The sequence below is a fragment of the Sminthopsis crassicaudata genome, chromosome 1 (genome assembly GCF_048593235.1).
Source record: "Sminthopsis crassicaudata isolate SCR6 chromosome 1, ASM4859323v1, whole genome shotgun sequence".
Taxonomy (NCBI): Eukaryota; Metazoa; Chordata; class Mammalia; order Dasyuromorphia; family Dasyuridae; genus Sminthopsis; species Sminthopsis crassicaudata.
Genome location: NC_133617.1, coordinates 30,087,370 through 30,105,462, shown reverse-complemented (window position 1 = coordinate 30,105,462; position 18,093 = coordinate 30,087,370). Strand labels below are relative to the sequence as shown.

At 33.1% G+C, this 18,093-nt stretch overlaps 1 protein-coding gene across 9 annotated transcripts in view; it reads right to left on the bottom strand.

Annotated features, from left to right (window-relative positions):
* The window catches only part of ATXN2 (ataxin 2), a 91,350-nt gene that overhangs the window by 59,269 nt on the left and 13,988 nt on the right, over nucleotides 1-18,093 (bottom strand). For all 9 annotated transcript variants that reach the window (XM_074297344.1, XM_074297362.1, XM_074297361.1 and 6 more), the window contains exons 2-5: nucleotides 9,301-9,334; nucleotides 8,437-8,496; nucleotides 7,839-7,910; nucleotides 2,020-2,170 (exon numbers count right to left, since the gene is read on the bottom strand). In XM_074297344.1, the coding sequence (XP_074153445.1) occupies nucleotides 2,020-2,170; nucleotides 7,839-7,910; nucleotides 8,437-8,496; nucleotides 9,301-9,334 (317 nt within the window). The remainder of the gene's footprint in view (nucleotides 1-2,019; nucleotides 2,171-7,838; nucleotides 7,911-8,436; nucleotides 8,497-9,300; nucleotides 9,335-18,093) is intronic.

The following is an 18,093-nucleotide window of genomic DNA, read 5'->3' as shown; positions in this document are numbered from 1 at the left end:
ATCTTCACCTGATAATGCCTTAGGTGGTAACCAAATAAATTCCATTCAAACTATGAGAAATCAATTGTCACTAAAATGCTAGCTTGGTACCACTTTGTTTCAACATATTATTCTCTTTCCAGCTTCAACTACAAAGACTACTAAAAAGATCTGCTCCAATTAAGTGTCACACCATATTCTCTGTAATATCTTCTAAGGTAATTTTCCAAAGATTCATTCCCCTCATTTCATAAAATCTTGGAAAAAAAACACAGACACACACAATCTTATTCTCAAATGATACTGTCTACTCATACTGTCTCAAATGATACTACCTCTGCCATTTGTCAAAATATCCACTATTTGACGGACACAATGGTTTTGAGGGTTCCTTTTCTCAGTTAAGACAGTAAACTATCTCTAAAGCAGCATTTGTTAAAGTATAGTAAATTTCACTTTTTAAATAGTTTGATGCTTGTATGTGTGTTGCTTCCAAAATGAAGTATTTCTAGTTAATACAACATCTTGCACTCTGTATACCTGTCATTTCCCATGCCATTATCTCTTTACCACCAGTCACTGGATCTCCCATCTCATCAAAAACCAAGTGAATGAGCACAACTAGGAGATCATCACACACAATAATAGTAATACTAAAAGAATGACAATGAACAAATGTGAAAGACTTAGCTACTCTGATCAATATAGTAATCCATAGCAATTCTGACTCATGGCAAAAAAAAAAAAAAAAAAAAAAAAAAAAATGCTACCCAGAATTGATTAATTCTTGAATGCAAATTGAAGGACATCTTTTCTGATTATTTCTCTTGCTTTTTTTTTTTTTGAGGGGGGGGAGAAGGGCATATGCAACATAGCTAATATGTAAATGTTCTGCATAATTTTATACATGTAATAGATATAATTTAGAAAAAATAAAGAATATTTCTGCTAAAAGAAAATTCAAAGATTTTGAAAGGTATGATATCTTTGTCTTTCTAATTTTGGCCAATTTGAAAATGCAAAAATAAGGACAGGTTAAGAGGAAGAAAATTTTTTCCCTGATTTTTTGGGGCAAAAAAGAATGGCACCATAAACAAATCTGTTTGTTACTATAAATACATTTGTGTAAGTTTGTGGTCAATACATTTCTTCACTATGAATTCCAGTTTTTGTTTCAATAATTCTCTAAGTGCTTAAATATTCTGAGTTGTAGGGGCAACATTCTGTAGAATTTTTAAAGAAAAAAATAAAAATAAAAGCTTTATGAAAGTTAAAAAAAGAAAGAAAGAAAGAAATCCATGGAGGAAAAGTAAAGATACATGTAAAAAATCCCATGTTAGTTTTAGCAATAATGAAGTTTGTTTGTATTTAAAGAACCAAAAAGAAAAAAAGAAAAGAATAAAAAAAAGAACTCATACTTGACAACTGCTCTTGAAATCTTTTCTTTGCATTACTACAGCTAATAAGCCTGGCAGAATATATTCTCTAATTACTAAAATAAACCACAAATTCCCACAGGCAATGGTGTTGGACTCAATTTCCATAAATCTACATACCTTTTCAGATTGGTAATATGATTCCTCCTGACTACTGGGGTGTCTGATTATCTGCTTACCCAACCTGCTTATCTTAGGCTAAGATTAGACACCAGGTGCCTTTCCCTTCCTACATCAATTGATTTCTCTAAACCTTGAAAGTACATTTTTAAATTAAATGACCCATGATAAGTTCTAAACCATGAAAAGAAGAAAAGAGTATCACATCTTAAGAAACTTTCAAAAGTACAATTAAAAATACCAAGGGAAAAAAAAGTAATATTTAATTGAAATCAGTAAAGATATGTATCCTAATTAATGTACTTCCTTTCAAGATTGAGTAAAATGCACACTTTGTCTCCATAATATTTTATAAAAGCCATTTTTCTATACTAAATTAGTGAAAATCACATTAGTGACAATACTTCATAAATACACTGCAATTAACAAACTTAATGGGCCTTCTCAGTAATGTGTTGCTATTTTCATCAACTTAAAAACCTACCTCTTCTGGCATAATTGGAATCCATGTCTTTGAATTGTACCACTACAAAGTCTGAACACTTGAACAAAATCCTCTCCACGATATCTTCACGCTTTGGCCCAGGGCTGGAATCTGTGGTTTTTTTATGAGCAGCATCAAGCACTAAATCACACTAAAATTTAAAAAGGGAAGTATTAAAAAATGTCTGTAAAAATCAAATCACAAATGAAATTATAATAGTAAGCATTTTACAACACAAAGCCCTTTGTAATTAGGATAGGGGTGAGGAAGGGAGAAAAGACTGGTCAATTAATTTGTTTCACAATATATAAAAAAAATCATATACTCCCTAGGAAAGTACTCTGATCTACTGGTTCAATAACTAAAGTGTGGCCCATGCCCATTTAAAAGAAAAAAATCTCCTCCAAAAAGATATATCCATCAACTAGTCTTAAAGGGATTTCTGTTACTAGCTCAATAAGACTGGAAGAAAATCATACAGCCAATGAAAAGCTCATCTCACATCTATATAGCAATTCATGGTTTTCAAAACACCTTCACAAAAACTTATGGTTCCTCAACAACCTGGAACATGGAATACTTCTCTATTTTGCAATGGAAGAAACTGAAAAGCCCTGGTTAGACTTGCCTCAAATTCCAAAGTTACATTAACAGTCAATAAATACTTGAATTTATATCTATTGACAACAATTTCCAATATGCTAACTCTCTGGGGTCTCCCCAGAAAGGTCATCAAGAGAGATATTTACATTTTTATTAGAAAAGTACCAAACTATGGGTGAAGAATCAAACTAATGGGCATGTTAAGTATCTACCAGGTACTAAGCACTGCTCTAGGTCCTAGAGGTCACATATATACAAAAAATTAAAATAATCTTTACTTGTTTACATTCTAATGGGGAGACAAATACACATAAAATTATATGAATAAATATTAATTAATATATACAGACTAAGTAAACAATAATCAGTTTGGGAGGGAAAACATTAGAAGAGGAGGGGCAGGGAAGAAAGGCTTCATAAAGAAACAGATGTCTTGGTTGCATCTTAATGCAAGATGCAGGGATAATTAACAGAATTCCAGGCACTGAAGTGGCTAGTGAACAATTCATACTCAGTCAACACCTGACATTGTATTAGACATTCTAATTAAAGGCTATTCTTGTTTTTTTAATTGTGAATTTCCAGTTCCCAACCTTCATAAATACTTCAAAACACAAAAGACTAGGCCAGAGAACAGTACCAAACACAGTGAAATCCTATCACGTATAGAATTTTAGAGTTTAAATACATATATAAGAAACAATCTTAACAAGGTGGTTACACACTGCTTTATTTTTCATACCCAACTTGAAAATGTTATAAGATTTTATTCATTTAGGAGAGGGAGTGAGGGGAAGGGAGGAAAAAAAAAAAGTAAAATACAAGGTTTTGCAAGGTGAATGTTGAAAATTATCTATGCATATGTTTTGAAAATTAAAAGCTTAAAAAAAAAAAAGATCTTATTGATGTTATTTTTTTTAGCATATATAATACCCCTAACCATGGCCTATATCTTTAGTTCATATTTGTACTAAAAGTATATATTTACATTTCTTGCAAATTTAAAATAAAACATACTTATAGCAAATTCTGAGGCACAATTTAGCTTAAACTAAATATTTAACAACACAATAGAAAATCATCTAAACTGAAATCATGTGTGCTTCTTAACCACTCAAAATTCTTGAGTATTTGACATTCAAAGATTACTCACAATGTGATGCTACGCTTTACTTAAAATTGATACACTAAGCCAAAGTGAAATACAATATTTTAATCAAAGAAGTGTAGACCATTCAACATGCATAAAATCAGAGAACTTAAACTGAAAATGCCTACTTTTATTTGATTTCAATGAGCCTGCTTCAGTTTTTGTCTTTAGGAAAACCTATCAGCAGCAATTTTTTTACACATAGGGCAATTTTTTTTTCCAAAACACACTACAAGTGAAAGCATACAAAACTATCAAGTAGGTTTTCCCATTATTTAATAAATAATGCAATAAATATCTCAAAAAAATCATCTCAGGCTATTGAGGTAGAGAACAGTACACAACAGCTAATAAAGATTGGAATCAACCAACTAAATTGAATGACAAGCCTAACTTAATTTTTTAAAATAAAAATGTGTGATAACTTGTGGCTACACTTAGCACCAAAATAGAGTAAGTGTAATCAAGTTCATTTAAGCATAACTAAGCTATATAAATCATTTATTAATATTGCTTTAAAAAAATTTTGGAAGTTATTCATGACCAAAATTTTCCAGTTGTCAAAACCAACTTAAACAGGATAGTTAATGGTCCATGTTTAAAAAGAAAAAGGAAAAAAAAAGATGACAACAGGAAAATCTATGGCTCAGCAGACAACTGTAGTTGATTCTCTTCCACATCTCAGGGGTTAGAGACTCAGTGTCCCTATGATCTGGTAAATTTGGATATAAGTTTTTGTTTGACCTTCTCTTTGTACCAGAGAAGTTCACTGCAAAATTTGGTTTGGTATCATATAATACTACATGTATATTTCTTAATTTCTAAAAATTTTTTGTCATTGTCTATCATTTTGAGTGTTGTCTGTGGCTTTCACAAAACTCGCAAACAATTTCCATTTAAAGTTCTTATGCTGACCTGCAATATATTGCAATCTTGATAGGGAAAAGTGAATGTAGAAGGGATAGCTTATTGGTAGCTTTTTAAAGAGATGCAATCAAGTCTGTTCCTTCTCTCTTCCTCTGAAAAAAGACTTTAAGTTACAAATTTCTTGATTTTCCTAAGTGTCCTAATCTTAGGTTGTGAATTCCACAAGGGCACAGACTGATTTTACCTTCCTTTATATCCCCTACACTCAGCATAATGCCTATCACATAGTAGGAGCTTACCATTTTGACAAATTGATTTTGATATCTGTGTAAGAGGGAGCAGCTAGGTGGCGCAGTGGATAGAGCACCAGCCTTGAATTCAGGAGGACCCGAGTTCAAATCTGATCTCAGATCTGATCTCAGACACTTAACACTTCCTAGCTGTGTGACCCTGGGCAAGTCACTTAACCCCAGCCTAAAAAAAAAAGACATGGATATCTGTGTAAGAGAACCCTAGATTAGGCTCAGTCTTGAGTTTGCTTCCCTTTTCTACTGTGTGGTAAAGTGCATTTATGAACAAAAATTTCTTGCCTATTTCAACATTAAGCATCATCTCACCAAATTAATGAATGCCCAGTCATTTTCAGTAATGTCCAACTCTTCATGGTCCAATTTAGGTTTTGTTGACAGTGATCCTGGAGCAGTTTGCCATTTCCTTCTCCAGCTCATTTGACAGATAAGGAAACTGAGGCAAATAAGGTTGAATGAGTGCCGAGGGTCACACAGCTAGGGTGTATTTGAGGCCAGATACTCTATCCACTGCACCACCTAGCTGACTACTGAAAGCTTGCATTTATTTGAGAATGAGTTGTTCATGACCATTTACCTAGTGGAAATAATTCTTAATGTACTTCTATTAATTTTTTTATATAACTTAGATCTTTACATAAGAGATGGAAGTCAAATTTTCTCTAAATTATTACCTTTCTTGATCTAATTATTTAAATTTTGCTGTGTAAGTACTTTTCAAATTAATGTAATCAAAACTGTACATTTTATATGTTATGAGTATCTCTATTCTTGTTTAAGAGAGAATAAATGTGAAAAATCTGTTCCTTTTTTGTAAAATTTTCAAATGATACGATCTTCTATATTTAGAACATAAATATACTTGGGAGTTTATTGTGTATTCACAGTAAATGGTGCTGATTTAAACCTAGTTCCTACTGGATGACTTTTGCGTTTTCTCAGCAATCTTCTTCAAATAGTTTTTACCCTTCAACACATCACTACTGATCTACATTGCTTCTAAGTCCTATTTACTTCATCTGACCAACTTTACAAGAACCAAACTGTTTTTTGATTATTACTTTATCATACAATTTCAGATCCAGAACTACTAGGACCCTTCCATTTCTTAAAAACAAAAACAAAAACAAAACAAAACAAAAAAACATTTCTCTTGATGAGTGGTCGTCAAACTTTTTAAATAGGGGGCCATTTCACTGTCCCTCAGACTGTTGGAGGGCCAGACTATAATAAAAACAAAAGCTCAAATCTATCTCCACCCCTCAGCCCATTTGCCATAATCCAGCGGGCCGAATAAACGTCCTCAGCGGGCCGTAGTTTGAGAACCCCTGGTCTTGAATCTAAAATATTGTTATTTTGTGTAGATTTGTAAATAACTCCAAGGTTGTCTGGCACCAAATCTGTAAGTGGATTTGAGTGTTTATCACCATTTTTATATGTTAATGACATAGCTCAATCATGATCAGTTGACACCATTCTGGCTGTTTAAGCCTTACTTTATTTCTGTAAAAAATATTCTATAGTTGTCCCCATTTAAGCACTGAGGGTTTCTTGGTAAACAGATTCCTGAGAACTCTGCTATACATTCTTTAAATACAATAATTGGCGTGCCTTTTTAATCTCTCTTCAAGCTAAGTTCTCTTTGTAATAAAAATAAAGGTTAATGACTTGTGTGAGAATTTATAGCCAACTACTTTGTATAAGTTATATTAAACTTTTACTTTGATCTTTAATTAACTGTTGTTAAACCATTATATATCTGCAAACAGTAATAACTTAGTTTTCTCTCTGCCTATGCAAAGACCCTCAATTTCGTTTCCTTGCTTATTGAGGAAGGTAAGTGGTGCAACAGACGAAGTTCTGGGCTTAGAGATACTTCCTAGCTCCGAGATGCTGAGCAAGTCATTTCATCTGTTAGTTTCAGTTTCCTCATCGATAAAATGGGGATACTAACAGAAGCTATTGCCCAGGGTTGTTGTAAAGATCAAATGAGAAATGCCATGCCTGGTTAAAAACTAAATACTATACAAATATATATTATTATCATTAATGTTACTGTTATTATTATACCTAACATTTTCTAAAATAATATTAAACAACAGTAATGACAAGGGATACCCATTCATATTTTTGCCTCTGATCTTATTGGAATATTCTAAATGTTTCTTCACGGAAGATAATGCTAGCTCTCAGTCTCTGAAAGATACTATTTATCATTTTAAGGAAAGACTTATTTATTCAGATAATGACCTTTTGGGTTAAAAAAATATATATACATCTAATGATATATTATTGATGTAATGGCTTTTTGAGGGGTGAGAAGTGGAGAGGAGGGAGTGATTAGAGTCAATTATATTTATACTTTTCCAAATGCTGAACAATGCCCATATTCCTAGTACAAATCCAACCTGATCACAGGTAATAGTCAATGAATGGTTTAGACTCTGCTAATATTTTATCTATTGTTTTCCTAGGCTGTTCTAGGCTTAAGTATCCACTAGGTTTTGTAGAACACTTTAGGTTTCACAAAGCACTTTATATATTACCTCATTTGATTTTCAAGACAACACTGTAAGACATACCTATTACTTATTAACTCTTATTTACAAATAAAAATCTGAGGCAAAGAGATTAAAAGTGCCATGCCCAGGGTCACATAGCTATTAAGTATGTGATAGGAACTCTTCTGACTTGAAAGTCCACAATTTTATCTACAATGCAACCCAGCTGCCCCAGAAAGATGAAAAGTCAAAAATATAAAGCACTAAATTCAGAAATCTTAATTATATTTCAATTAAGCAACAATACCATGAATGCACAGTGAGAAATTACAATGTCTGCAAAAGAAAAAAAAAAAAAGCTAACAAAATAGAAACTTTTTTTTTCATTACCTTAGGACTATATGTTTTAAAAACTCCTTCATATACACCGCCATTTTTCACTTGAACTTCACATTTGGATCCCTAAAAACATTATAAAAGAATCAAATAAAGCATCTCCATAATTATGAATTGTGATTTTATCTAGTTTGTATGTTTCAAAAGAAATAACTAAAAAGTAGACTAATGAGACATGGGGAGAAGAGCATCTGAACATCTTATCTGAATGATTTAGACAGAAAATATATTTATCTCAAATGTAAGTTGGCAGCATGATTCTCAGCTTAAGTAGTTTGTACAAATACTTCCAATTTAAATTTACTTTAATCTGGCAATAACGAGAATAGGAGAGTGTGAACCACTGTGAAGAATACTAAATGCCAGCCTTAGTAAAAGAAGACATCAGGAACAGAATACATTATATACTATGTTATACATAGAAATTCTAATCCAATTTGCTTTCAAATTGCCTTGTAAAACCTCACCATTACTTTCCCTTAAAGTAGACCCATGGTTTCAAGTATATTTTCACATACTATATTTTCAAAATTCACAGCTTTTTAATTATACCACCAAAAACACAATTTTAAGAAATATTGTAAAAACTTACAACAACTGATGTAAGTATATGAACCATCCTCATATTCGCATAGATGCCATCAAAAGAAATCTGGAATGTAAAAAGAATGATCAGAAAGATGTATTTGTTTGCTTTTATTGACTGTAATACAGGTCAGAAAATTTTACTTTAATTAAAATCAAGATTCTTGCTTTATGAAAGAATTATAGAAGCTCATATATTCACAATTTGTACACATGAATTTTAGTACTAGATACAAATCATGTGAAAAGTGCACAGGATTAAAAAAAAAAAAGAAAAAGAATTAACTTTTTTGAACTTTGACTTTACCCTCTTTATCTTTATTTCTCTCAAAGCATCTGTCTCCTGAACCAAAAAGAAATCTAAGTCTGCATCAATTCCTACCTGATTCAATCATGTTATTATTTCTCAGTCACAAACTCTACCCTAAAGTTGAAAAAAGTCTATGACCAGAAGGCAATTTTCCATGAAGATAAAAAGGGTGAGAGATGAGTTGACTGCAGAAAAAAGATACCTTAGTATTTATAAGTCAGAATGAGTTCAAAACAGCACATTTTCAGTTGACAAAAAGTTTTTTCCCCATTTCTATGCCTGATTTTCCTTTCTACTTGGATTATTAGTCTAAATTTGTCTAGTTTGAGCAAAGGATTTTAAAGTTGCTCTCTATTTTATGGATCTAAATATTGTCTTCTTAGACTATGTTTGAGAAATGACACCCTAAATAAAAAAATATGATCACTTGATCTACAATCAAAATTACAAAATATGAGATTAGTATGACTGATTATTTTTCTTTTAGCTAAGTTTATAAATTAAAAGCCAATTTAAAATTTAATTTCTCAAAAACAAGTTAAAATATTCATATTTACTTACTGAAGATGGAGGAAGTCCTTTGCCACTGCGGCCCCTGAAAAATTTGATATGTGTTAAAAATGCAAGACTACAAAGAATTTAGAAATTAAAAATACATAATAATCCAGTTTCCGTAAGCACAAATCTGATCATACAAATTCCACACACATGCAAATTCAAAAAACCCTGCCTTTTTAGAAATCTTCCCCTTTTCTTTCAATAAAAAATTCAAACATTACCTTCTACAGGGAAAACTACTAAGCACCCTCTCTCCTCACACAGCTGTTAAGTTCTGAGAAAGGATCTGAATTCAGTTCTTCCTAATTTTAGGACAGTAACTCTATCCATCCTTTGATTTGCTAATGCCAAGTAACAATCAATTTCTGTTTCCCAACTTCCAAAATGGGGATAGGTTTATTCCTTCTTAAAAACTTTAAAGCAAAGGTGTTATAAAAAATTGAAGACTTTCTTCTTCTCAACATATTTGCATTATTTTTGTCTACACAAAAATTTTTCAACTTCACAGATCTAAATTATCTATTTTATCTTTTTACTCTATTCTTAATTAATTATATTCAGCTCAGTTTTTTTTTAATTCTTTCTTATCTAGTTTGTTCCACTTTTTTCCTTTTTAAACTAGTAACAATTTTGATCACTGCTGTGAGATCTGAAAGGGCTATTGCCCCTTCATTCCAACTTTTTAAAAAATCACTTTTGAGATTTTTTTTTTGCCAAATAACTAGTATTTCATCTAGCTTTACAAAGTTCATCTCAAGAAGTTTAGTCAGAAATAGAAAGTATATGGGACCACAGCTAACAAAAGTCAAGTGAGGCATTTTTGAATATGGTGAGATTCTACATGTTAAGAAGCAGCAAGGAATTAGCCAGAAAAGCAGACAAGAGCGATGGTAAGTTAGGAATGATGAAAAAGGCAAAGTGCTGCAGAAGCAATGGACAGAATCACTTAAGAGATTCAACTATTAAGCTAATACTTCAAGATGATCATTTTATTTATAAAAATCTACTTATAGAAGGATTATGTTCTATGACTTAAAAAAAAAAAAAAAAAAAAAAAAGCAAAATGTGAATAAACCTGCCCAAATATTAAGGAATGGCAAAACAAACTATGTAACATAAATAGAATGCAAAATAAGTGTGCTTTATGGTGAATATTAAAGGATGGAAAAGAGTTACATGAACTAATGCGTAATGAACAGAAATAAACATATATTTCTATGTATGTGCATATGTCTCTGTCTCTCTCTCTCTCTCTCTCACACACACACTCACACACATACATATCAACATTACAAGCAAGCAAGGCTCTGAAGAAGAGATATAAGATACCCTCAACCCTTAGGATTGAATGGGAATGAACATGTATATGGCAAATATATGCTGCACAGCAAAGATGGGATGGGAGGGAGGTCCCAAGTGGAGTGTACTACACTGACTTTTATGAAGTATTGATCAGTTTTGCAGATTTTCTTTAAAAAAAAAAAATCTCTTATTACGTGGGAAGAGAAAAAACAGAAAAAAATACTGAGAGATTTTAGCAATTTTTAAAAAAATGTTTCTATTAAGGCTCTGAATCACCATTGAATAGAAAAATGAAAATTAAAAGAATTCTGAGATATCACCTCACACTTTTCAAATTGGCTAAAATGACAAGAAAAGATAATGATAAATGATGGGGGGGATGTGGGAAAACTGGCACACTAATGCATTATTGGTGGAGTTGTGAACTGAGCCAACCATTCTGGAGAGCAATTTGGAACTATACCCAAAGGATTACAACCAAGAAATAACCTACCCAGCAAAAATGAGTATAATGTTTTAGGGGAAAAGGCAGAACTTTAATGAAATGGAGGATTTTCCAAGCATTCATTGATGGAAGACCAGAACAATTCTTAACATGCAACAAGAAAATTGGATTTACACACATGTATTGCACTTAGGTTATACTGTAACACATTTAATATGTATGGGATTGCCTGTTATCTAGGGGAGGGAGTAGAGGGAGGGAGGGGAAAATTTGGAAAAATGAATACAAGGGAAAACGTTATTTAAAAAAAATTACTCATGTATATGTACTGTCAAAAAATTTTTATAATTATAAAATTAATTTTAAAAAATAAAAAATAAATATAGACAAAAGCAAGTTAAAAAATTTAAAAAAAAATTGATGAAGAATAGTTCCTAATAAAAGAGATGAAAAGAAACCTCCCTTATCCTCCATCTGCCATTTCATTTTTGTAGAGAAAGGAGACTAGATGTAGCCAATGTTGTCAAGCTTTCTCCTTATATTGGTTAATTTAATATTAATTAAATAATTTCTCCATGTTTCCCTGCTTCCACCCTCTCATTTCTACTTCTGGTTTATTCTTTGTTATAGGGAAAGGATCTCTGGCAAAGGGAGAAAGAATAGGAAAACTAAGAAAGTTAAGTGATGTAAAAACATATTAACATTTTTTAAAAATGTTTTTAACTGAGATTATCATCAAGCTTGCCCCCCACAAAAGATACTGCACTGGATTGCAATCAGGAAGACCCAAGTTCAAATCCAGGCTCAGAAACTAAGTAGGTTGACTTGTTTCCCCCTAACTATAAAAGTTTTGGGGGATCAAATTGCAAAATGATTATAGGTTATTATAAAATGGTTGTATAGGTTATATGAAAATTTATATATTTTACAACTGTACCATTTGTAAAATGGTAATAGGAACTTAGTAAATGTGTGTTCCTTTCTTATAAGTATGGAATATTCCATATAACTTCAGATTTGCTTAATATGTTGGTTTAACTTTCCAGTTTTCCTCTACTTTTAAAATGTCTTTATTAAAAGGGATGGCTATATGTGAGGGGAGGAGGAAAGAAATACATTAGGAAATGTGATTATCAAAACAAAACACCAATAAACAAGAAAAATAAATGAAAAAGTTTTGAATTTTGAATTTTTAAAAAAATAAACATAGGTAATATGAAAAATGCTTTCACTGTCATAAAAGAAAAATGCATTCCTCTCCCTATATCCCTTCGTCTGATATTATCTCCAATGTATCCTATCTATATCTTGTTTGTACATGGTTATTTTAAAGTTCTCTCTCCTGGGTGTTGGTATGGTTTAGTTGTGTCTGGCTCTTCCTAATCAATGGGACTTTTTGGTCAAAAATACTGGAATGGTTTATCAGATATTAAGGCAAACAGGTTCGTTAAGCAAGTTGCCCAGTAATAAATATGTAAGGGCGAATTTGAACTCGTAACCTCCTCTATTCCATATTTTCTGCCCTATTAAGACTGTCTTTTACTTTTCTTTAAATCCTCAGAATTTAGCAGAGTGCCTGGTACATAATAGGCCCTATCATTTCTTTCAAACCAAAATCTATAATCCTCTTTGTTCTGTTTTTCAAATTAGAGAGGCTAAAAATTCAACTAAGTTGGCATTTTTGTCATTAAAAAATGAAGTCATGAAGTACCATTTTCAACCATTTTCAGAGAAACACTTATTCAGAAATGCATAGTATATGAAAAAAAGTACACTTTTTTCTCAATGAGCTAGCCAAGTACAAAATATATTACTATTACAAGATTCTACTTTGGGCACGAATGCAAATTCAATGGAAAAATCTTTTAAAGAAAGCTTGTTATTTTAAAATATATAATAAATCTTTGAATAAATTTTTTAAAGGTTTTTAAAAGAGTCTTCTATGAAGAAGCAAATTTTATGGGAGCAAAAAACTGGAAATGAAGCAGATATTCCTCAATTGAGAAAAAGCTTAACTGCATTGGATTGCTAATATGCCATGAGAAAGCGGGAATATTAAGAATTCAAAAGAATGAAAAGATTTCTATGAACTGATAACAGGAGAACATACCCAAAGACTACCAAGAAAGAACAAAAAAAAAAAAAAAAAAATTAAACTTAAAAAAAGAAACTTAAAAAAAAAAACACTACATAGTCTAATGGGGGAAGACAACACTTGACAAGCTGAAATAAGGAAGAATGGGGAGCATAATGAAGTCTAGAGGAAGGCAGTCAGGGTAGAAAATGATGAAGAGCAGTGGATGAAAAATTGTGAGTTGACTGTCCAAGGCATACACCCTTTTATCCTGAAGATTTAGAAGTTCCTCTCTATTTTTTCCAAACAAAGGGAAGGAAGGGGAAAGAAGGACCTTGGGGGTAAGGCACAACTAGGAGGTATGAGTTTCAGGGTTGAAAAGATCTTGAAGGATAGTAAAATTCAGATGAATTTCCAAGTAAGTCTAATTTGAAAGCAGTTGACAAATTAAAGTGTTCTATTATCATTTAAGAACTATAGAGGGGGCAGCTAGATGGTGTGGAGGACCTGAATTCCAAAATCAGTCTCAGACACTTAATAGTTCTATACCCTTGAAGTCACATAACTCCAACTGCCATACTTTAAAAAACAAACAAAAGATAGAAGAGATATTGTATATATAATATATACATTTAATATAAATTTATCTACTCAGGTCAAACTAATTTCTAAGTAAAGATACTTAATAAAGCATTTCAGAGAGGATTTAGAAATAGAAGGCACCTTAAATATCATCTAAACCAACATTCTAATTTCCTTGTTGAGGAAGCCCAAAAAGAAACAAGAACTTGACCAATGCAACACAGGTGATATGTGTTAAAATCAGATGCAGGGCTCTTTTCTCTACATTGTGCTAGGATATTGTCCTAGTTTGAATTTGTTCAAGATTATGATTGCTCTAGGCATCTAAAAAATTTTTTCTGCTCTATCATTACTGACACAGGAAAGCTAATAACTACAGAGAATAATAATTTCTATGTACTCATTCTATGAATCCATAAAGTGAACCTAAAGTGTTTATATCTTTGCATTTTAAACACATCTTCCCAGCTTTCTGTGGTACTTTGATTCATAAATCCAAGATGCTTTTAATATATGCTTGTGAACTAACTAGCATATTTATCCTTCCATAACATTGCTACTGAAATTTTCTTCCTTCATCAACTACTACTTTACAGAGCTCTACATTATGAAATCACTCTTACTGATTATAGTTGTTTGTAGTGGTTAATATTGGAGGTTAGCCGATTAATTTTGCTAAGTTTCAGGATCTTAACCATTATTGATACAAAAATGAGAACATATATAATATTTTGTCAGTCTTAAAAGTACTACATACCAACCTACTGTGCTTATTGTATTAGTGTTTTTTATCCCACAAATTTATGTGGAACAATATGACAAATATGGAAATGTTTCAAAGGATTATACATATATAATCTATATTGCTTGCTATGCTGGGGAGGGAAGATAAAGGAGAGGGAGAAAAAATTCCGAACTCAAAATGAATGCTGATAACTATCTTTACATATATTTGTATTACTAAGTGTATAGTATTACTATATTATAAAACATACAAAAAAAAAACACTAAAATACCATAGTATATAAAATTCCCAGGAATTTTGTATTGGAGCAATATAACAAGTACCTTTAACTTCTTAGGACAAAGCTGCCAAAAATAATTTCAATCAATTATCAATAAATTCAGTCTCAGACACTTAATAGTCGTATACCTTTACTGAATATTTATATGCTAGATACTGTGGGAATATAGAAGAAAATCAAATCAGGAATTCTATCCTCAAAGTTTATCTTCTCCAAGGCAATTCTAAAAGACTTGGGAGGGAAAATGCCATTTGTATCCAAAGAAAGAACTATGGAGACTTAATATGAATCAAAGTATACTATTTTCACTTTTTTTTTTTGAGGGAGAGCTTTTTCTCTCTTAGGGTTTTTCCCTCTTGTTCTGATTTTTCTTTCATAAGATGACTGAGATCACATTTGAACTCGGGTCCTCCTGAATTCAAGACTGGTGCTCTATCCACTGCATCACCTAGCTGCCCCCTTTATTTTTTCAAAATACATGCAAAGATAGGTTTCAATTGGAACTCAAAATCTGACAAAGGTCAATGCTAATCACCTTTACATGTAAATGAAAAAAAAAATACTAGTAAGTTAAAAAAGGACAGAAAAAGTTTACCTTCTAGTTGTCAAAACAAAGGTAACTTAATTAGTACAATACATAATATGATAATGGCTTAATTGGAAGAAATCTGAGAGATGACCTATTCCTTCAATTGAAGCATGAGGAGGAGATGAAGAGAAGCTGCCTTGTTGCCCAGTCAACCCTGGTCACACAATTCCAATCAAAGTCTTCTGTTATCTAAACCTAGCATTCTTTTCCCTCTATGCCATGCTGCTTCATCTCTTCTCAGTCCCTATTCCTGATGTTTTCCCCAGTTAAAGATTTTTCTCTCCTTAGTACACTGAAGTGGTGAATGAGGACACTGCCCCTGAAAATATCTTTCCCTCCCAATACCTTACAGAATTAAAAAGGAATGTCAGAGCTGGAACAATCCTCTCATCATCCGCTGTTTTCAACATCAGTCACTAAACAGGCCAATAAATAGCCATGCAATTTTGAATAAGGTCACTTAACCACTTTAGGACTTAGTTTTCCTAGTCTGTAAAATGAGAGGAGAGGGCTGGACTGGAGAACAATCCCTCACTTGAAAAGTACTTTTAAGATTTACAAAATTCTTTCCCCAGAGCACTCTAATAGGTAATATAAGTACCATTACATCTCCTTACAAATGGAGAAACAGGTTCCTAAAGTTAAGTGATTTGCCTAAGCTCACACTCACCAAGTGGTAGGGACAGAGAACGAACATATTGCCTCTTCACTACTTTCTCCCCTGGATAATCTCAGGCTCTTTCCAGCTCTAAAAATAGCCACAACAGAATACCCACCTGTCATTTCTCCTATCCCAAAACCACGGCGCCATCTAGTGACGTTGAGGCTAACTGCGGGCTTCACGTCCCCACTCTTCTCTGAGAGTCACCCCAGAGTTTCCTCAAAAGCCAGCTGGTTACCAGGGGCTTTGTGTGACAGGGCCTCCAGATGTGACAGTTTACATAAAAGGAGGTGACTAAGGGGAAGAGGAGGTGAGGAAGGTTTCAGGAAGACATGTGCTAAGTTTTAGCAGATTTGGATAATCTGGGGAAAGGGAACAAACACCACAAGGAAAGCCACCAGAGAGAAGATGAGTGGGACACATGGTAGGGAGTAAGAGACCAGATTATGAAAGGCCTTCCAAGTAATACTGGCTATCAACAAAAATGAAAACAATACTTCAAATAATCAATAAAAGATAAGTTAAAATAAAAGTTTTCACCTCACCCCCATCCAAATACTGCAGAATTGCAAATTGGTGCAACCACTCTGAAAAACAATTTTAAATTATACTTAAAAATAAAATAAAATCACTAAATAGCACATTACATAACCTCTGACGCACTGACATCACTACCCCCTACATATCCCCACAAAGTAGTCTTATCAACCAAGAAGAGCAATGACAGAATGGTCCTATCATATTAAAAAAGTAACATCTCTTTTTTAGTAGAATTAATGAAAGAAAAAAATGGTATGTAAATGAAACAATTTATTGCCTTACAATAATCTTGCCCAACAGAGGTAACTTCTCTCTTAACTCCCACCTCCTCTAACACCCAAAGTACTTTGCACACAGTAGGGGGCTCAACAAATCACTAATGTCCCCTTATCTCCAGAGGGGAAGGGGGTTGAAGGGAGTAAAAAGGAGCCCTAAGCATTACCCTTAGTTCTCAACAGTGAACACTTTGAAAAGGAGAAATATATTCCTGTCTGTGCCATCCTCAGTGCCCTTGCATTACACACAGAAGGGGCTGGGCCTGACAGGACAGCTGCAGAAACCCTTTCCAATTTGAGATGCTATGTGTGTTAGAAGTGTGAATGCACGCCAGTCCAGTGACAAGGAGGAAGGGAGGACAAATAAAGCAGATGGAGAGTCCCAGTTCCTGATTTTAATTTGCACCTTTTTCCTATAACATTTCCAGCATGTATATAGCTTAGCTTTAAATTTCAAATTGGTCATAATATTTCAACTAACGAAGTAGCCGTTGTTTCTTATTACATATCTTCCACTGTCTCATAGTTTCCCACTTTTATACCACTAAGTCTGAATGCACTTTTCTCCCCCTGATAAAGTCAATGACTCACTACTACCTTTTAGACCCATTTCAATCACTGAAAAATTGAAAAAAGAAAATCCATTTATTTACTCTTTGAGAGGTGCCTATTGTATGCCAAACACTATTCTGAGCCCTAGGAGAGTAAAGCTCAGGTAGACCTTGCCTTCATCCTTAATAAGAGCTGATAATCGAACAGAAGAATGAAAAACATTCTATAACATGAGGCACCAGACTAATAGTACAAGAGGTATCAAAACAGAACTCCCAAGAGCATTTAAGGGAAAGATAATGGGGAGGTCAAAATGTGACCCAATCAGAGGCAATTCCCAACAAGAGAAAAAGACAGCATTTGAGTTAATTCCAAGAATGGATAAAAATTCACTGGCAATGGGGAAAGTGCTCCAGACCTAAGCACTCAAGAAAAGGAGATGAAGGAGCTTGGAATACAGAGCAGACAAGAAGAAAATGATAAGAGTCTGTCAAAAGAATCCAGAAGAGATAGATGATGGGCCAGCCAGAGATTGACCCCCCCCAGAGGTCACTGGAGATCCAAGTCTGGAATCACAAAAGTCAAGATTAGATGGAGACACAATAGGAGGGCACACAAGGACAAGAGCAACGTTAAAATAAAGCCCTTGTCCGACATTCACAAAGCACAGTGGATACAGCCAGGAAGGGGCCCAATCAGCCCTTGTCTGCTCCCCAACTGTGCTTTCCTGAAGAACCCCTCACAGTAGCAG